General features: G+C 35.4%; 1 protein-coding gene across 1 annotated transcript; it reads left to right on the forward strand.

The window, feature by feature from the left end:
- The first annotated feature begins 1,207 nt into the window (after positions 1-1,207).
- On the forward strand, positions 1,208-20,591 carry LOC108665046 (ribosomal L1 domain-containing protein CG13096). Its single transcript, XM_018151764.2, has 9 exons — positions 1,208-1,341; positions 13,563-13,796; positions 14,706-14,902; positions 15,515-15,659; positions 17,944-18,092; positions 18,316-18,427; positions 18,956-19,112; positions 20,019-20,155; positions 20,363-20,591. The coding sequence occupies exons 1-9, from the start codon at positions 1,312-1,314 to the stop codon at positions 20,567-20,569; spliced, it is 1,368 nt and encodes a 455-aa protein (XP_018007253.1). The 5' UTR covers positions 1,208-1,311; the 3' UTR covers positions 20,570-20,591.
- Positions 20,592-22,398: the final 1,807 nt, after the last annotated feature.

The raw sequence follows: 22,398 nt of genomic DNA on the forward strand, positions 1-22,398 counted from the left end.
AATGGATACAACTGGATAACGGAATAATTAATGGACACAACTGGATAACGCCATATAACGCCATATATAATGTGGACAGAACAGACCTGATAACGCCATATAATGGACAGAACTGGGTAACGCCATCATGGGTTGAACTAAATAGCGCCACTGCATAGTAATGGATAGAACTGGATGACGCCATTATAAATAAAAGAAGATAACACCGCAAGGGATGACGCCGGATAAAACATAGGCTAATTGCATGATATTAAATTCGATAAAAATTCGATAACACCCTCATGGACAGAACTGAATTGCTGTACAATTAATAGATATTATATACACATTAATAATGTCACACGCAAAGTAACAAAATCCTACCTTGACCACTCCAATTGACCATTCAGACTCAAATTGACCACTTGACTCGACACCACTCAAAGATAGCAAAGATGCTCTCATATGTGCTGTGAATTATATCTATTTAAGAAATTTTTAAAATATAGAAATAATTTATTGGTAATGTATTACGTAACAAAATTTGATAATAATTTCTTGATAATTTACCTATTAATTATTATTACGTTTCTAGTAGCCCCGTAACATCAAATCTCAAGATGAAGCACCTGAATGGTACATTTTAGATTGCAGTTATATCATACATGTGTTCAGGAAATTGGAAAATGTGTGGCTGCAACTAAAAAAATTAAAAAAATGTATGATTGACTTGAAGGTTCAATCCTATTACATAAACACGTTATGAACTGATACATTTTCTTATGATTTTCATCAGAGACATGCTCAATTTGAACTGAGTTAGCACCACATAATCTATCATACGAATTCCAGAAACATTATTCCTGTCAACAGTAAGCTATTTTGATTACCAATATTATTGAGGAATTTTTATTAATTGATATTTCAAAATGCAAAGTTGAATCTATTAATTCAATTTGAATCTATTAAGTATTATACTAGTGCATTAAAATCAACTTCCTCTTTTGCTACAGGGCCAGTTACCGTTTAAAAAAAAACATATGTATAAAATATCAATTATATGCCTATGCTTGTAGTATTTATCAATGAATGAGGGAAAAATTTATTGCAATGAATATTTTTTTCATAGTTTAAAAATGTGCAACGAAGTTTCACAATATGCTAGCGTCTCAGGAACAAAGAATCCTGTGTCATTTCACTAGTTGAATTCCAATCACCTCAATTTTCTCTTAACAAATAACATCGCTGTTTAAGTACTACAGCCTTTTGACGGTTTGGCCATTAGGCGTGAATATCACTTATCAGCGATTGACACTCTTCCACGTAATTAACATGGGATCCGCAAGCAATGAAACAAAAAAGGTAAGTAACAACTGTAGCATTAAGAACTAGCGTGCAAGGGTAATAAAATTGAACATTTTCAAAATAGACTACGTATGATCATTGTGTAATAGGTAAACCCGGTCAGATCAGAATACTGTGAGTTCAGTGCTACTTTCTACTACTAGTTTCTACTCTAGTGTCTGTACTCAGACACTAAATATGCAATTCAGAGCCAGTGTGCTTGAACTAAATTAAATAGCTTCATTCCCGCCTCCTAGTGCAATTCATAGTGGCAAAGCAGAGAGTTTTTTAGACTCTCCCTCAAGTTCATTTTTGAGTCCTATATATAGACCAATAAAGTATCCTGGATACCAGCATTATCATACATAAGAAATTGCTTTAAATCTTGAGTAAATGAGGAAATTAAAAATGAACTGATTCTAAAAAAGTTCTGGTTTGCCACTATGTAGTGCATAATCTAGTGCCTAGTGGGTCCGTGGGATGATCATTGTTGACGGGATCAGAGTCCAACTAATCAACTATCATTTGTAGGTATATTTAGTGAAAGTCTGAAAGAGAATGATTAATTATATTGTTTCTGATAGAGGTTTGAAATATATTTTTTTTAAATCTAAAATTCAAACAAATTATTTTGTTACTCTGACTTGGTTTATTCATAGGGTAAATCCGTAAATGCGGTATATTCCAACATCGTGGGTAATTCCGTCACCTCTCCAGCTTTTCCTTTATATTAAGCTTTGTTTTAGTTCCATGCGTTCATTGATGTTAGTCTGGAAAAGTCCTATTTTTGTCTGAAATATCGCGGCTCTAATATCATATAATTTCAGTAGGTATGAAATCTCGCGGCTCGAATGTCATACATTTTTGTTTGATTAAAGTGATAAATGATAATTTTTCACTTCTTCCCCACATTAATTAATTTTCCTCATTACGCCTAAAATATCTCCCAAACTAATGAACTTAGCAAATGTTGAAAAAAACGGTGATGTTTAGGCCATGATCATTTTTTCAATTTCACCTTTGGTGCGCCTTATACGGTTTTAAATTCGCAGTGAGCCTAACATCCCCTATCCTCTTGCACAGGCTTTTTGTGTACCTTTAATTAAAGGGGCAATTAAAAAAAATCACGACCTAAACATCAACGTTAGTGAAGACGTGCGCAAAGTTTCATCAAGCTGCGTTCATTAGTTGGGAAGATATTTTAGGCTCACTGAAACTTGTAAATTGCGAGCCTGGTTGTAAAAGTGAGAGGTCTCATATATGCATATATATAATTCTCGTAACGCTTGCAGTAGTGTAAATAGCTTTGTTGTTGGAAAGGTTAAGCTCGGTTTTGATTATAAAAACTTATGTGCATGAAACATGCTACAAATTTGCTTTTATTGCGCTAGTTAAAATTGAAATGAATTTTGACAGCGGTCGCAAAAAATATGGTTTGTATATAGCTTTTTCTTAGCTTTATCATGATTGAAATTACTTAATTATGCTTATTATACCCGCTATGAAAATTCTTTCCAAAAAATTCATCCTTAAATTGTTGACGCGACTGGTCTGACAGAAGCATGTGGGCCATCCCATAAGCGTGGCATAGTGTAGCCATCTTGACGCCACTTTGGCACGATTTTTTTCTCCATTTGTTAGCAATAGATATGAAATTTAGTACAGACATGTAAATACTCATTGAGCAGTATCGATGTTTTTTATATTCATGTATATATTTTTTATATTATTCAAACTGTTTAAATTGGGAGTAGAGGAAATATGAAAAAATATCCATGCCACAAAGCAATTGGCATTGAAAACTGTGTATTTAATTTCATAAATATTGATTACGAATAGAATGAATGGGCCGTGTCAAAACGGGATGGCAATAGTGCATGCTAACGCACATGCAATTTTTTTGATGCTGTCATTTTTATTACCTATATTCAGGAAATTTTTACAAGTAATATCACGTTTGAATAAGCGAACTGATATGACTGTTGCGAATGATTAGAAGGCATGATTGTGCTGCTGGAGGTTAGTGCTTATGCTGCAATTAATTTCGTACTTTCTTCCGCAGCGCGGGAAAATAACATTCTAATCTGCGATCACTATGTAACGGCTAATTGCGCGTCTAAATGCGTACCACGCACAGTCCTGCACTGGCATACATTTTGCAGTAATTCGATATAGACCAGGTCAAGAATTTGTAGTCGTTTAGTGTATCATTTAATAATGAACTTTTAATAAGGAGGTATTTCATTCGTTGTGCAAATTTACGTACTAACAGATTACAAGACTTACAGAAGTGGTATTTCAAATGATGAAAAGTGAACGAGTCCAAATAGAGGTTTCTCCAATTCCTAGATTGCCACCATGAGTTATGGAATTTGTAAAATTATAAATTCTAAATAGGTACCAACTTTTTCAAATTAATTTTGATAGTGTAATGTCTATTGAATTCTAATATGGATCATTAATTTAATTCTAAAAATCAAGTGTTGCATTTCTTTTAATTTAAAAACCTTCCTTTACATGAAAAACAACAAATTTTTTCTTACAGCTCCAATGATGATGATCTCGCTCATAACTAAAAATTTTAAATTGAACGATTCTGTCATTCCGAGGACTCCATTGATTGCAGAACTTTAATCAAGAACAGTTTCTGAAATAGTAAGGACATTTCCATTATCATTCTGAAATAGAAGCGTTATTTCCATTCTTATATATAAACAGAATTATTAAAATACCTATAAAATCCATTCATTGTCATTCAATTTGGGATGTACCGTAAAATGGGGTAACTTAGACCGGCAGGGTAACTTAGACCACTTTTCGTTTCTTTAACAAAAACCCCCACAACTCAAAAACTATTTAACATAGAAAAATTTGTCGATGGGCATTAAAGGCCTAATACTGAGGCTACATAACACAATAGAAAGATTTAAAAAGTTTGCATATCTAATAGGTTAAAAAATCAAAAATATGACCCATGAAAAAAAGCTATTATTTAAAGCCTGTCAGAGTACCCCCTCCAATTTTTTTATTTTTTGGTCAAATATCTCCAGGTTTTGATGCATTCTAGTAGAATTCTTCTAGTTACATATGCAAATGACAAATTTTAGGAAAGTGCCATAGTTTGCAAATGGTGGGTGCCGCCCCCAAATGGGGGAACTTAGACCACCTAATGTCAGCCCTGATGGGGTAACATAGAATGGCTTGGAAGTTAATATAAAATTACCATATATAACATATTTTATGCTTGACAGCCTATTTGTTTTTTCTTTATGTTTCAGACTCTACAGAGTCTCATATATGGTAATTTTAACTTAATTTCCAAGCCAGTCAATATTTACCCTGTCAGGGCTGCCATTAGGTAAGTCACATTTCCCCCATTATGGGGCGGCACCCCCCATTTGCAAACTATGACACTTTCCTCAAGTTTGTCATTTGCATATGTAACTGGAAGAGTTCTATTACAATGCACAAAAACCTGGAATTATTTGGAGTTATTTTAACGAAAAATATAATTGATTTTACCACCCGGTCTAAGATACCCCAAGAGCTGGGGTAACAAAGACCGTCACTTTTTTTGAAATTACATAAAGACTATGAGAGGCAGGAGCCAGCAATTTATGGTAAGTGAAGCTAGAGTATAGACCTGTATTTTGCATGTTTCAATTCAAGTTTAATTTAGCTAGTAAAAAAATTGCATCATTTATAAAAAAAGTGGTCCAAGTTACCCCATTTTACGGTAATGATGTTGGACATTTGACTTTTGAATTTTTACAATACTGTCAGACTAAAATTTAGTCTGACAGTATTGTAAAAATTCGAAAGTCTTGGAATTCTGGATGGTAATATAGCCCGTCTTCAAAGTGGAATTGGATGGAATTCTGTATAGGTAATATATTCTCATGTTAACATGAGGAAATGTATCAAAAAACCTACCCTACCACATTACACTACCTTCCACTGCAGTGAAAATCGATAAACTGAGCTCATTAGAAACTGCCGCGCTTCCGAAATCTTGTGTGGTTTGACATCCAATCCTGTGTTGGCAACGGCTCAATCAAGCTGCTAACTAGTCATTTATCTGTAGGGTAGTTGACAAATTTTTGCAATGAATATGTTCTAAAATAAAAAAGAAACACATCCACATTTGCAAAAAATTCTCACGATTGTTTTACAATACCAACAAAGTTTTTGATATCACACAAAATTATGAGAAAAACTGTCACTCTTTCACTGCATACATTCACATCGTGCTTCTATGTTTATGTATGACAAGGCGGTGTCCACACACTTTTGTTTTGGTTGTGTCTAGTTAGATTTCACAATAAATAGACTTGATCCACATTCCATACTGAGATTCAAATGATTGAAAGTTTTTTTAAATTATAAAAACCTATTTATATGTTCCAGATTTTATTTCTTCCATTTTTTGCCCTATTATGTTATATTTATCTTAATAAATTCACTTCAAATTCTGAATGATTTCGTCTGCCATCGTGAGTTTTCCAACATTTTGTGTCTTTTAGAAAATGTTCGTTGTTTAACCCATTAATGAGGAGAATTATTTTCAGAATTATTTTGGTTCCATGTGAGAATATTATCATTTGTGATGGTAATGAACAAAATATGTGTTCATATATTTATTTTTTGTTGTATGTGACAAATTATAGCTTGGTTCCATGTGGAACTGCTTGGCATTAACATAACGTTTCTTCAAACAACACTTTTTCCAATAGTAAATCAAGCAAGGGTATTCATAATGGATAATGTGTAATAGAATACATATTCATAATGGACAATACTGATGATAAACCAATCATGGCAGAATATTATTTAATTTTTAGCATAGAATCCTTTCATTCATTCAAAATGAATGGAAAGGTTGCTCATTTTACGAATTTTTGTGGGTGCATTGTCAACATTGTTTACGAAGCCCTGCATTTGCAGTGCTTCTGATGTCTCTTTGCTGGCCAATGTTGTTTATTGTTGTATTGCACTTCATCAAGGATCAAAGTAGAAGGGTGCACTATAGACCCTTATTGTTTTATTTAGGGTCTCCTGCATTATTGCATTTCCTAACCAATCATTTTGAAAATTTATTGCAATAGCCATTCTTTTTTTTTCAAAAGTTGTTTCAGAAGCCAAATGAAACCAGAATAGATATCACATATAATATGTTGGCTTGGGACCAATTGTATCATGTTTATGGGACCAATCCATGTTCCAGTCCATGAATAAGTTTCTGTTTCTATTAGATCCACTGATTGGCTTCAATTGCAGAAAAATATATTTTGAAAATTTATTGCAATAGCCATTCTTTTTTTTTTTCAAAAGTTTTTTCAGAAGCCAAATGAAACCAGAATAGATATCACATATAATATGTTGGCTTGGGACCAATTGTATCATGTTTATGGGACCAATCCATGTTCCAGTCCATGAATAAGTTTCTGTTTCTATTAGATCCGCTGATTGGCTTCAATTGCAGAAAAATATCATCTGATTGATCTGCTGCCCAAAGTTTATAACTAAATCTCATGGGCTAGTCACATATATGTCGTAGTATAATGTGGCCATGTCGACCACAGTTGACTTTCTTCTCTGTCTATAGTTATTGTTTTCACATTTGGTGATAACTGTTGCTACAATGACTATTCTCGATAGGCGAGCAGAATTGCTAGTGGCTGCGTCATCTGAGTTATCTGAATCTCAGTATGTTTCGTTTGTTGCTGCTTCTGTGAAAGGTTCACTAGCAAATATTTGATCTTCGTGTTATTCTTCTTTCAAAATCCCAATTATTTCATGTGATGATCTGCCAAAAATACAATTAGAAAAAAAATGACTCTGGATGAAAAATCGTATAGTGTTCAACGTACCGTACCTACTTTCAAATATTTCAACTTTCGGGATATATACTCCTAACAGCTCTAAAGATAATAGTTCACTAATAAATAACAGACAAACTGTAGATCTAAGATCTAAATAAATAATTTCTAAATACAAACAAGTTTTTGAAATACAATGCCTAACTATATCACAAAGTAATCTACTTGGAAAATGAGATGACCAGAATGCTTACACTACTGCCGAGCTGTTCAATTGGAACCAGACAAAATATTTCATGACCTAAATGACTTTAGAAACATTATATCATGTAATACCATGTACAGAATTAAACGTACTCTCTTTATCAATAAAATTCTGCATCTAACTTATAAATGAAATATTTTTAGAATGAACTACTTACCTTTCTCTGCAATGATGTCAAGCTCTCCTGTCTGATACCCGGTACTTACAATTTTTTAATGTTAACTGAGCAGGGAGTAGTCAGTGCAGCAGAACCAAACATTGCCAGAACACGTCCAAGCTGTGTATCAAACCAACGCATCCACTAGTATATTGATTTGACCATACAATTTTATTATGAATCCATTTTTTTCCACTGGTTCCAAATGGAACTGCTTGGCATTAATAGGTTAAAAGGGGAAACTATTTCATTATATAAAACATAGAGCATGCACCATATAGTGCATTAATAATACAATTTAATTTAATCCAAAATTAATTTTTAACTTAAAAAATATAATCAGAGATTTTTAATTCAACATTTTTCTAATAGAATTTAATTCTACAGCATGTACCAATTGTAGCATCTAGTGTATTAAATAATAAAATTTAATTTAATTCTACAGCTTCAACCGGTAAAAATGAGCATCATAGGATACATTACAAATTGAATAACAATGGATGGATTTGATAGGTATTTTATTAATCCTGTTTGTATGTAAGAACGGAAATGACACTTCTATTACAGAATGATAATGGAAATGTCCCTACTATTTCAGAAACTTTTCTTGAATACACTTGCAAAAACTAAAGTTCTGTAATCAATGGAGTCTTCAAAATTACAAAATTGTTTAATTTAAAATTTTTAGCTATATGAGTGAGATCGTCATTCGTCCATCATAGAAGCTGTAAGAAATAATTCGTTGTTTTTGATGTAAAAGAATGGTTTTAAACTAAAAGAAATGCAATACTTACTTTTTGGAAATACGATGCTAAAATTAATGATCCGTATTTGAATTTAATAGACGTTACGCTTTCAGAATTATTTTCAGAAAGTTTGTACCGATGTACCGATTTAGAATTTATAATTCTACAAATTGCATAATGCAATGCACAATTCAAGATCACCTATGAGGATGAATTTAATTCTCATGACTGGGAAAGATTTCAAAATTTATTGTACTATCACGTAAGCATGATACGAGTTTTTTGTCCTTTCAATGAACAAAGTTTATTTAGCTTCTATTGGGTGTAATGGGTAGAACATTGCGACATATTAGCGGCCAATGATTGGTTGGCCATCGGTTGGTTATTTCCAACTATTGGTTGATGTTCAGCTCTTGATAACGCTGATTAATGGTTTACAAATATTGGGGTAGATACGTACATCGTCCAAGAGTTTTGATGCAAAAATTTTTATTTAAAGGATAATAAATTGATTTGCAATTGTTTAATCCCTCTTATGGATATAAATAAACATCATTCGATTTATTTCAAAAACGTTTCATAAATGAGCATTAGAATATTTCCTATGAATAAACCAAGTCCAAGTAACAAAATAATTTGTTTGAATTTTTGTTCATTTGATCAGAAACAACATAATTAATCTCTCTCTTGCACTAAATATACGAATTATTAGTCGGACTTGGTTACCGTCTGTAATGATCATCCTGCTAGATTATGCACCGAGAGTGGGAAGCGGGAATGAAGCTAGGTATTTAATTAAGTTGCATGCTGGCCAATGTGATATGTAGTTCTGCTCATCTGAACTCTGGATTGCGTGTTTAGTGTGCATGATGGAAAACTCTGCTTTGCAGCGTACTTATAATTAATTAATGAAGTTTAGTTCATTGCAGTCAACTTAAGAGACAAATTTTCAACTAATACTTTTTATAAGTCTAATTTTAATTGTTGAGTGAAAGGTGCAGGCATACAACTAATTCAAAAAGTTTGTACCGATTTAGAATTTATAATTCTACAAATTGCATAATGCAATGCACAATTCAAGATCACCTATGAGTATGAATTCAATTCTCATGACTGGGAAAGATTTCAAAATTTATTGTACTATCACGTAAGCATGATATGAGCTTTTTGTCCTTTCAATGAACAAAGTTTATTTAGCTTCTATTGGGTGTAATGGGTAGAACAATGCGACATATTAGCGGCCAATGATTGGTTGGCCATCGGTTGGTTATTTCCAACTATTGGTTGATGTTCAGCTCTTGATAACGCTGATTAATGGTTTACAAATATTGGGGTAGATACATTGTCCAAGAGTTTTGATGCAAAAATTTTTATTTAAAGGATAATAAATTGATTTGCAATTGTTTAATCCCTCTTATGGATATAAATAAACATCATTCGATTTATTTCAAAAACGTTTCATAAATGAGCATTAGAATATTTCCTATGAATAAACCAAGTCCAAGTAACAAAATAATTTGTTTGAATTTTTGTTCATTTGATCAGAAACAACATAATTAATCTCTCTCTTGCACTAAATATACGAATTATTAGTCGGACTTGGTTACCGTCCGTAATGATCATCCTGCTAGATTATGCACCGGGAGTGGGAAGCGGGAATGAAGCTAGGTATTTAATTAAGTTGCACGCTGGCCAATGTGATATGTAGTTCTGCTCATCTGAACTCTGGATTGCGTGTTTAGTGTGCATGATGGAAAACTCTGCTTTGCAGCGTACTTATAATTAATTAATGAAGTTTAGTTCATTGCAGTCAACTTAAGAGACAAATTTTCAACTAATACTTTTTATAAGTCTAATTTTAATTGTTGAGTGAAAGGTGCAGGCATACAACTAGCAAGTGACTAGGTACTTTATAGAAACTGAGCAAGTTAGCATATGTGGTTTAAGCCTTTAAGAAGTTTATTTTTTGCCTCAAATGACAATATTGGGTCAAAAAAGTGGTCTTGGTGGATCAAAATAATATATGAACCTTCAAAATTAGGATTCCATTCTGCTGTCATTTTCTTGCTGCTGCTACTTGACAGCACTGATATATCTAATTGGCAAGCCACAACTGAATTTTTTGAGCCATGGTTTTATGGATTTGCCAGCCGTGATTCAATTTATTTTGAGCCATAAATTCCATATCTTGGCCATGAATTGCCATTTACGAGTCGCAAATTTATTTACCAAGTCCATGCATGTGTTACCCCAAATCTCTAATTTTACCCTAAAACAGTCATGTGGCAATAATAACATTTGTCTTTACTGTAAGCTGAACACGTGTTAATGCAGTCTGATCGCTCTGATGTGACTGCAACTATGCGCAATCTTCAACAAAACGTATAGGTTGACTTGTTTACATTACAAATTAGGGTGATTACATTCTGCAGGATATTCTGGCAGGCAGGGTAAAGTAATGCAGATTGTGTAAGTGGAAAATTTTATGAAATGACATGTTTGCAAAGTGCAAATCGCAATTTTTTCAATCAAACAAAAATGTATCATGACATTTGAGCTGTGAGATTTCATGCCTACTGAAATTATGATATTAGAGTCACGATATTTCAGAAAAAAATAGGACTTTTCCAGCCCTGGCTGGCACTGCAATGAGTGCAATGTCAGTGGCATGGACTATTCTAGACTTGAAATCTGTTTCACTTCATATCAAATTTTATAATATTAAATATTAATTATTATTGAACATTAACAAATGAAATTTATTCTATATTATTATTTTCATTCTACTTATAATAGTAGAATAATATTACTTTTTGTTATATAATTTTGTTCATGGAAATATGGGAATACAACTCTAATGATTAATTTTAGCCTGAAGCCCTGAACATGTACCTAATGCACAAAATTAGCAATCAATTATTCAAGGTACTTTTGTCCACAACAAAAACTAACCTTAAAACTGATCACCTTGGTCAAAAATGGGCGGGGCAGCATCGGCAGATGGTAGCAAGCTGTACCAGCTGCTGCTGCAGCAGCTTGCTTGGTCAACAATTTTAAATATGAAAGGAAAAGGCCTGGACAAAGTGTGCTTTCAAGTCCTTAAGAGCATAAAACGTATAAAAAATTATGTTTCTGCATGGACTTCAATGCTGTTAACATTGAGAAACTTTTTAATATCTTTCTTGTTATAAATACTTGCTAATTAAATTTAATTTGGCTATAAATGTCACTTGAAAACTGAGCGCTCCATGTTGCAGTGCTCAGTTTTCAAGTGACATTTATATCCAAATTAAAATGATATAGTAAGTATTTCTTGCATGAGAAATACTTTGTTTCTCATTGTTGACAGCATTAAAATCCATATATACTGAAATGTTGATTTTTTTATGTATATATTTTAGGCTAAAATTTTAGGCTCCTGAGGTCTTGAAACTGCACTTTGTCCAGGCCTTTACCTTTCAAATTCAAAATTCTTGAAGAAGCAAGGCTAGCTGCTGCAGCTCCTGGTGCAGCTTGCTGCCATCACGATGCTGGTCTGCCCCTTATGTTCATTTAGTATGCAGCTATCTCTTGTTCGGGAAGGTGCTAGTGTGTTGTGCAACGGGCCATAAAGAAGCAGTCACCAGTTCAACAATGTCATAAGACCATGCTCATTTATATTACCTAAAGAATTGCAGTATGCTGGTGAAGATGCTCCAAAGATGCCAATATCTTGAGCTGAAAGGCTCACTTTACAGCCTGGTTTATAGCTACTGAAATTGTATGATATTAGAGCTGTGATATTTCAGAAAAAAAGCAGGACTTCTCCCAATGTAGATTTATGGGACCTTTTATCTGATTTGCAGGTGGCTACTGTCCTATTTTTAGCTTTGGGCACAGGTTCAGGCTGTTCCCCAACTGGAAAATTAGGCTAAAGCCACCTGTGAAGTGGACAAAAACACCCATCAATCTGGCTAATTTTATCTGTTACAAAAGCTTTTCCCAATTTCTTATTTATCGCTAAAAAAAATCAAGAAAAATATTTTAAAAATTGTACGTCAATAATCTTGGGTCATTTTTGAAAGTCACGGGCAGAAATGCGTTATTTTTCTTGATCTCTATTAAAGCTAATTTGAGATATTGAACAGAAATGTCCTAAGTTCAGGGATGATAATAATCACTTCATGGATGAGTTCTGAAAGTTGAGGGAAAAGTAAAACTATAAGTATTCTCTTGTCTGTTCTTGTTTTTTTTACTGACGAAATTGGAAAAATGGCCATGCTCATGTGGATTTTTGCCCAATTTATTGGTGATTTCTGTCCAATTTTCCACTTGTGTAGGGAAGTAAAAAGGCAAGAACTTAGGGCTATTGTATTGGAATGGGTAAAATTGTCCCATTCTGGAATTGGATGGAGGCCACTTGTCAAAATGAGATGAAAATGCTCTTTCTTACTAGTACAAAAAATGTCTACTAGTACTGCCTAAGCAACATCTGGATTTTTGAGGCCATGAATTCTTGTATTTTTCCAAATGGCTAATTTGCTGACTGTAATATTATTGAACAAATCTAAGTAAGTAAAGTAGGTTATATAGTTAAGTTTAGGTTTTAGTTTTAAAAGGATAGTGTTAAAGATCTTGTCAGACCATTCAGTATTTTTAAGACCATTAAATGAAGAAAAAGATCAAAGTAACCAACATGTTGAATTTAGAATCAGGGGAGCAGGCTAACAATACCATAAGTGTGCAAATTCAATGCAGACTTGTCTTTGGGCTTTGTGCAAGGATTTGTGTGTGTAATTCAGCAATTGCAGAGGTTGCTGAGGTACAGAGAATGTTCTATTATACTGTTTATATTCTACTGTATCTGTTGATAATGTATATTTGCTATCTCATGTTCCTGTGGTTGTAATAATATTGCGTTTATTCATATTTAATTCTTCAATTCACTTTGATTTAGGTGTGCAGTAATTTGTTGAATTAAATACAAATTAGACTTTGTTCTTTGTAGGGAGTCAACAGTAAACATAGAACAAGCCATTACCAACACCTTGCTGCTCCTGTACTCTTAATTAATTTTAATTTAATATTCATATGTTGTGCAACCGTCAGCATCAATTGATATAAATGTTTATGAAAGCTAATTTTTTTAGCCTTGGCATGCAAGATCATTATGTATACTTATGTAATAATGTACCATATGTATTGCCAATTTCTGCAATATCCTTCATAGCACGTTTAATGATGAAATTTTTTCTTGTTTCTTGGTTTTTCAGATTCGTGTCCGAAGGCGGAAGCCGTTTGACGAGCCACCAACAGAGAAAACTCTGGCTAAAAAATCAAGGGCTCTGCTGTCAGAAAGCTCAGCTCCAAAATCATCAGTTGGGCGCCAGTCAAGTACACAGGGCCAAGGCACCGTTAAAAGAGCTGTGGTCAAGGCTAAAATGGGCAAAAGCAAAAGGATTAAATCAGATTTAAAGGACAGTGAGAAGCTAATAAGCAACTCAATGGTAAGTTGCTTAGTCATGCAGACATTGTACATATTGTTTGATAAAAACATTGAGAATATTGGTGACAAAGAAGTCCTCTTCAGTTGACCTAATCACGTCGTGTTCCCTAGTTGATTTCCTCATTTTCTGTGTAATAATTATTAGGCTGGCCAAATTTTGGAAAAACTTTGAAAGCTTCATTCAATATTTACATGCATTGCCAAAACAAGAAATGAGACTTGAAGAACATATTCAAATCTTGATGAAATAAATCTATTTATAGTTGAGTAACTAAAGTTCAAGATGAATATTTTTATAAAATTATCATATATGATTATATTGACAGTAGTAAGATATCCCTATTGGCTGAATTAAATGGCACCTGATTAGTTCTGATGATTGGACAAATTCCTCATTCTGGTGACTAAGAGACCATTTGCCTTGCACACTTGCTGAAATATGCACTGTCAAACAACTCTATGAATTTTATAATGTTGAAAGGAATACAAAAATGTTAAATCACAATTTAAAATAGTTTCTTCTATAAATTAAACTATTCAATTAAATTTCTGTATTATTTAATTTCTTTTGGTCATTATTTGTGCAATTAACGTTCATTTTTCTGCATTATTTAATAATACCTGGAATTTAGTTTTAGGTAAAGTGACTATTTGTCAGTAATTTCAAGCTGATTTCCTGGTAATTATGATTGATATTTTATATACTCATAAATTTTGCCTGTCCTTAGCTCAGCTCATTCCTGTGTCACATTCATCAATCTGAATGTATTCTGTGCCTACTCTCACATGATGATCATACTTGTTCTGTTTGCAATTCAAGGTGAGAGTTAATTTGTTTAAGAAATTATTTCCCCTTGTTATATGCACTGCAACATTTCATAAGATACTATTATTTTCCGGTATTTTTCAGATGAAGAAGTGCATTTTGTCACTGCTGAAGGAGTACAGTGACCAAGACAACTGTGATGCTGAAGGCAAGAAGTCTGTATTTGCTGAAGCATCATCAAAAATCTCAAGCAAGCGTCGACTTTGTCTAACCATCGATAGCTTCAAAGTTCCACCACATAGGTCATCAAAAACACCTACACACCCCAAGATATTTAGATTGTACGTAATAATTATCTAAGCTAAGTATTTCTCAAATTGTTATGTTTATCATTACTGGCCGTTTATTTGTGTAATCATGTTTTATTTGCCACTATGCTTAGGTATACAATGAATTCGGTGATGCTTTCATCTTCTAGCCTATATTTCAGTAATTTGAACAAACTCTTGTCAATCGTTTCTTACTCACTCCAAAGCACGTAATCAAGATCTAACTATGATCATTGGCAATAATGATTTTGATAAGAATCAAAAACTGTTCTGAGTTATATAAATTTTGGGGAATTTTGGTGTTTTCCTATAGATTTTCTTTGTTCAATTTTTCTAACACTGTATGCCAGCTTCATCTTTTCCAGTCTCTGAAAGTTGAGGTATGGAATCTCGGAATTTTGTATGTAAATCCTTTTTCTTTTTTGCACGGTATCCCTGTATTTTGGATGGTTTTTAGTGTTCAATTTGTTTGCTCTTACAAAACATTATATTCATATCTTTCTTTTGGCACTGCTTAGACCATTCAATTCTTATGTTTGATACAATTTCTCCTTGAAAACATTGGATATTCTTTTCTTCGCCCTCGCTTTGGCCGTTTCATTCCAATATTTGGTATGATTGCAGTAAGCTGCCCCACGGTCTGACTGACGCGTCATCGAGCGTGCTGCTGGTCACCAAAGACTATCCCAAGCCCAAGAACCCGCGCCTCTCCAACGAACACTTCAGGCGCTTGCTCACCTCTGCTGGCTGCAATCACCTCATCACCGAGGTACTGCTTACTCCTTGTTTCCAAAGAAAGTGTTATTTTATAGGTACAATTTTTTCTCGGTGATGGAAGAGTTTACTAGAAAAAATTTTGTGGTAAATAGTACAGTATCTTGCTGGACTTAGTAGTGTAGTAGACTAGTATAGGTGTGTAAACAGTAGTGTACAAACAGGGTGCGTACCGATCATGGAAAATCTGGAATGTCCTGAAATTTAAATTTTCATTTTCCAGGCCTAAAAAGTACTGGAATTTCATTTCAGATTATGGAAAATACTGGAATATGCAAATAAATAAATAAATGAAGTCTTTTTCTGTGCTACGTGTGTTAACCCTAATCGCCACGGGTTGTCGTGTCATGCTACAACCTCGGGTGCTAATGATATCTGCCTAAAAAGTACTGGAATTTCATTTCAGATTATGGAAAATACTGGAATATGCAAATAAATAAAAAAATGAAGTCTTTTTCTGTGCTACGTGTGTTAACCCTAATCGCCACGGGTTGTCGTGTCATGCTACAACCTCGGGTGCTAATGATATCTGCCCTTAATTTTGTCAAGTATTTTTTAGGTATCTTCTATTTTACATACGCTGCGATTATTTTACCAGGCATTAATATAGATTGTTTCCTATCAAATGCAGTCTTCAAACGCACAATTGTGAACTCTAATCCATTTTTGAAAATTATGAGAATGGAAGGACCGAATTTCTGGCCTCAAGCAGAGCCATCTCCGTGTACAACTCCGACCGCTCGAACTTGTGTCTATGTTACCCATGGGGAGGAGACTGTAAGTCATTCACGTGTGCGTGTGCCTGAGATATCGCTGGTGCATGTGCAGCTTCAGCACTGGTGCACCTCCTGCGTCCTCATCGCTAGTTTCTATCAAAGTTTCTTTGTTTCTATATTTTTTTATCTCATTGTCTGTGATATCGTTGCCCGCCATTAAAAGAACTGCATGAAATGAAACGCATTAGCGGAGCGGGCTCGAGTACCTCCCTGAAGTTCCAGTTAAAATATTATTGATCCAACACCAAGAATAGATATCGGATATCATTGCAGTGAATTGAACGCACAGTTTCAAGCATTTTCAACTTCTGATCGACTGGACACTGTTAGGCATGCCATCCTGTCAAAGAGCACCTACAAGAAGCTCTGGAATGTAGTGCAGATGCTCATGCTCCTGTCTCATGGCCAAGCCACGGTTGAAAGAGGGGTTTCGTTCAACAAGGAAATCATGACGCACAACATGAAAGAACAAACGTTGGTTGCCGTGCGTGCTGTGGTTGATCATGTTGCACATGTTGGTGGCCCGACAAGATGACCATCACCAAGAAGATGCTGCTCGCAGCTGGCAGTGCCAGAACAGCCTACAATAATTATTTGGCAGAAGAGAAAGAGCAGAATGCGAAGGCCCAGAAAACCCAGAAGAGGAAGGATCTGTTGGATGAGCTATATGAACTAAAGAAGAAGAAAATACGTACGGAGGAGGGCATCAAGGCGCTTGAGCAAGCAGCAGACGAATATGCAGAAGCAATGGAGAGAAAAGGGCATGTGAAAATCATCGCAAAGTTCAACGCCATGCATGAGGCAATCTGTGAAAACAAAGCAACAGGAGCTAGACACTCTTGAACTGAACATTAAAGAAAAAGTTGATGAAATAGCTGCCAGTTGAATGTTAGGGCAGTGGTGTTGAATCGTGTTTTGAACTGTATTTGACATTATCATGTGCAATATTGTGTGCATGCACAAATGGACAATGTTGTGATTTGACACTATTGAATTCATAATAATAAAAGTGTGGGCTTGATTTCCAGATTTGTGTCATTTTTGATCCTCTGTGTCTGCCCGCTCTATGCATTTACACGTTTGCTATTTATCAACTTTAGATGATAGAATATGCATGGTTACTCTTTCAGTCATGCTAAACCTGTCATATACGAGTCCTGGAAAATTATACTGATGATCATGGAGAGTCCTTCAAAAGTCCTGGATTTTTTTTTTCTCAATATCGGTACGCACCCTGTGTAACAAATTAAGACCTTCATTATATTTTGATTTCATCACCTTCTATGTGGATACAATTGTCCTGTACATATGTTATTTAAATAGAGTTGATTGTTATTACTTTTGTTGAATTAGTTACTTTTTGTTGACTTAGTTACTTTTTAGTTTGGTCAAATAACGTTTCTTTTTTATTAAATTCTCTTGTATGATGTTTTGGTGGTCTGATATGTTGATTCGATTGTCTTCCTCAACCGTTCTGAATGTCTCACTATTTCCACCTTGCAGATCATGTCGATAGGTCAGCTTCGTGACGAGTACTCGGTTCTGTCGGCACGCAAAGAGCTCTGCGACCGCATTGATGTGGTGCTCTGTGATAACTCTGTGTCCCTGGTCGTCCCCAGAGTGCTCGGCAAGCTCTTCCTCCTCTCAAAAAAGTAAGGTTTATTTCTAATTTCTATTTAGAGTTTTCCTTTTTTTATGGCATTCCTTGCCTGTGATCAAAGCTTGAATCATGGCAATTAAATACGCTGAAATGCTCTTCAAAAATTAAACACTATAAATGAAGACGATCAGTTTTAATGTACCATTAACATGCCAATTCTTTTAAATGCAATTGATTGACTAGCTCTATTGTCTTAACCGGCATCTATTTTGCAGGTTCCCAATCGGCATTAAAATGAACAAAAAGAAACTTTTACAGGAAATTGAAGAGAAGCTCGACACAACCTGCCACAAAATGACGTTCAAGAACACGCAGTCAACGCTCGTTGTAAGGCAATAGTTAAGCTTCATAAAAGATAAGATGTCTCTAAATTCATTATTGTTGCCTAAGGTGACTGTGAAGCACATTTTTTCGCAGTTTCTTGAGAGCGTGCCTTTTCGTCCATTCATTACACCTTAGATACATTTGTTACCGACTTCATCTTGTAAAATAAGTTGATCACGTAAAACATGTATTGAATTTTGAGAATTGATTTAAAGATTCAAAATAATATTTTTTCTATGCAATCATATTCAGATGAAAACGATCCTGAAGTGTTAATGGTGAATATTGACAAGATCTTCAAGTCGTTTAATTTTTTTGTCATGTGGGATTGTCATATACCCTACGACTGTTCAAGTAACTCACCTCCTTTAGGTGTAATAGTTCGATGTGAAATTTCTTAGTGAAGGAGCTCACAAATTTTTGTGTTGACTGTACAAGCTTGCCTTTGAAAAATGGTTTCCAAAACAAATAAGGCCTGATTTGAGTTCCAAAATTAAGCTCATTTTATGAATACATTTCTTTGCTTTGCAGTTCGGTCATTCCGTTCAGCCTCTGGACCACCTGGTGGAGAACCTGCGTGCTAGTATTGCTCATCTGTGCAAGAGCTTCCCAGGGGGGTTCCGGAACATCAAGACCCTCTACCTCACCACGGGGCTCAAGGCTAGGGTTCCTCTTTACGTATCGAGCGGTGAGTACAGGGAGGCTTGCTTCTCTGGACAAGACCAGGGTTCCTTTTTACGTGTCCAGCCGTGAGCATAAGCCAGCTTCTCTGAGCATGACCAGGACTGCTCTCTACGTTTTGAGTGCGAGAAATCTTGCATCTCTGAGATAGACAGGGTTCCTCTGCATGTTCGGCGGTTAGTACAAGGGGCTTCCTTCACTGAACAAGGCCAAGTCTCCTAACTTCCAAAATTTGTGTTCGGGGGGTGAGTACAAGGAGGCTCCCTTCATTGGCTTTGCCATTCGCCTATTTACCGCGTCAAATTATGTCAATTCAGTTATCACCGTTTCAGTTTTGTCTTAAATTGTATTTTAAATCATTCGTTGCGCATCTTTAATTCTCGGTGACATATATTATAGTTTTTGCTATTATCTACATGCACAACCGTCATTCTACGAAAATGTCAACAAATTGGGATTTGGCCACTGAAGTTATGGTGTTTTTTAGCCTGCAGCAATTCCACGTAAGTTTCATGACAGGTTTTCAGTTGAATTCTACTTGGTCTTGTTACCTAGATAATTTTATAGGTTTGGATCAGATTGTCAATTCTTCGGTATAGAGTACTGCTGTTTGGTGGCTGCAGGTTCTTGCTGTAGCTTAAATTTGTGGGACCCTCATTTTACCTAACCTTATTATAAGCGAAAAGAGAATTTTGTTGCCATTTTTTTACTACTTGGGCAATATTCCAGATGGAAGTTAAAATTTCTGTGAGACAGTAGTCGATTGTACCTCGTGTAGAGCCACGTGAACTTTCTGGAATACTATAAATTTATTTAGTCACTAGAAACATTCTTTAACATACTCAAAAACATACAAATTTAATCGCAAAAACTGAAGTTGTGTTCATCTGTTTGACATGGTTATTTTTTTCAGGACCATCGTCGCAAGTGCGGTCACTGCCGCTCATGCCTGTAGCGACTCCTGAAATTCTCGAGGGCGACTTTGGTTTTGGTAACGTCAAGATCACGTCCTTTGGTGACGTCATCCACTACCAGCCCATCAAGGAAGACGTGAGTATCTTTTGTCCATCTTGGACGGTTGAGATTGTGTCGAATGGCTAGTTAACTATTGCGATTGAATTTTAAATTCACTCTTCTGTAGTTTTTTTACGAGTGAGCAAGTTTTTTCTAATAAAGTGAGACCACTCTCTCGCACTCATAGCAGAGACTGCTTTAACTTTGATGTTTACTAACGATTAAAATTCGAAAAATTTACAGGAAGAAGATTTGCTGCACGCCGTGCCGGGTATGGATGAGAAGACCAAGGAAAAGTATCGCAAAATGCGGGAGGCCCGAGACCGCGAAGAAAGACTAGAAAAGATATGGGCCAAGAAGAAGAGGTATGGCTACGGCCTGAAGAAGGAAGCGCTGGCCAAGGCGAAGCGCATCAAGAAATCTAATTTCAAGGAAGTTCCACTCGTGTAAAATAAAATTATTTTCTCCGAGACGATTTTCGTTTCAATCGAGTCGATCATCATTTGAAATAGTTTGTGTTAATTTGTTGGAAATTCATACAGCTAGCTGCTAAATAATATCCTCTTCCAGACCATTATGAGATAGAATCCTTGAAAGGGTTGAAATCCCAAGTGAAAGCAGACATGAATAGTATGATTAATTTACGTCGAGAAACGTTTTGCGATGTACGAAATGAGTTTGCTGATCCGTGTGGTTATATCTTCCTCCATCTCTCTCATCATTGCTGCAGAATGTAGAAGATGAGTCGAGTTTGAGTACCAACAGATGCACTGCTGATTTCACGCTAGGGTGTAAATGAACACGAGCATTAGGAAACAAGAAGTAGATTATTAGACTTTGTAACGATAAAATCACAGATTCAAAGAAGTCCTTCACGAATATGTACAAAATGGACTCCACAAACGGCGTAAAGTTGACAGCTTACAAGGGTTTTGAATTGTAATCAGCGATACACTGAAATGTCAAGTTGTTATGAACAAAAGCGGGTAAATTCAGTGAGTTAATTTAACGGGAGTGGGACCAGAAGATCGATGACTAGACTCCTTGAAAACGCCGCATTGCAGAAATGGACAATACTTTTAACAACAACCGATCAAAAATGGCACGATAGGTCATAAGTCGACTAGCGCATTGCAAAGATGAAACTCATTTCCACACAAAATACGTCGGAATGAATCGATTAATAATAAATATTTATGCAGAATTGTACCTTGAATTTCTGAATTTTCGGTTGAATTTTCCTCGCCCATTTTGAAGGCATAAATTCGATATTAGGAATAAACTCGATTGTCATATCCGATGAAACAATTCAATTATGCACACAGCTTTTCTTATGAACAAAGTTACACAAAATTATAACATGGCGAAATTATCAGCAATGACTTTTGATGACTAATTTAAAAATAAAAACAAAATGCTGGCGCTTCATTCCTTAGAACTCCATAAGCAGGAAATGAAGTCCTTCATTTAAATGAACATTCACTAATCGAAAGCTCGACAGGCTTTCGTTAGAGAAGCTCATCGCCTGTCAAGTTTGAAAGAGAAAATAAGTGCCTTATGTACAAACTACCAAGAGCACCAAAGTGTATGATACATTGATAGTCGCCTTACCAATTACATAAATCCCGACACATCCGGGCCTTCAAAGGAACACCAAATACCGTACGCTTTGCTTCGTCAACAAACGTTGAAATATGCTCTAGAAAGGCGAGCGTTTATGGCTTGTATTATATCGCTAACAAGAAGTAGTAGTATAATGGACAAAAGGCTTGCTACAGCGTCAGCTATAAAGCCATCGCGCACCCGAAGTCACGATATGAATATCTCTTACAGGTAATGACTTTCTCATGATAAAATTCTTCCATCAAACGATCAGTAACGATCACAATAGGCGGATGGTCTCAAGTGGAAACAAGCTGAGAGCCTAAAGGACAGCGCTAGTGCCTGGTACCTACTAGCCATACCAGACGTTGCGATGTTTGGAAGCAGGCTCGTGCAGGCTGAAGATTGGCCACACGACACTCGTCCATGGATTCCACGTAGAACGTCACCCCCACGTCCAACTGGAATGACTGACTAGTACCCCTGCATGACAGTGCTGTACGTGATGGCGATTACCCCAAACTATAGCGTCGACCGATAAAACTGCTTCCCACACACGTCCTATCAGACGAAGCCATTGAAACACGCCCATACTAAACACAGACGAGACCATAGCTGGGGAATTTTCCGAAGTCTACTTCAGAAGAGACAGTCTTTACCCGCAATGTTAGGCGCTG

The sequence above is a fragment of the Hyalella azteca genome, unplaced genomic scaffold (assembly GCF_000764305.2).
Source record: "Hyalella azteca isolate HAZT.00-mixed unplaced genomic scaffold, Hazt_2.0.2 contig17082, whole genome shotgun sequence".
In the NCBI taxonomy this organism is placed as follows: domain Eukaryota; kingdom Metazoa; phylum Arthropoda; class Malacostraca; order Amphipoda; family Hyalellidae; genus Hyalella; species Hyalella azteca.

What these genes read in the sequence shown, in the direction of transcription:
- LOC108665046 (XM_018151764.2), top strand. Translation starts at nt 1,312, where the DNA reads ATGGGATCCGCAAGCAATGAAACAAAAAAG. An exon ending in GCAATCACCTCATCACCGAG is followed by an intron (nt 15,660 to 17,943) that starts GTACTGCTTACT and finishes TCCACCTTGCAG; the next exon opens with ATCATGTCGATAGGTCAGCT. An exon ending in CTCTTCCTCCTCTCAAAAAA is followed by an intron (nt 18,093 to 18,315) that starts GTAAGGTTTATT and finishes TCTATTTTGCAG; the next exon opens with GTTCCCAATCGGCATTAAAA.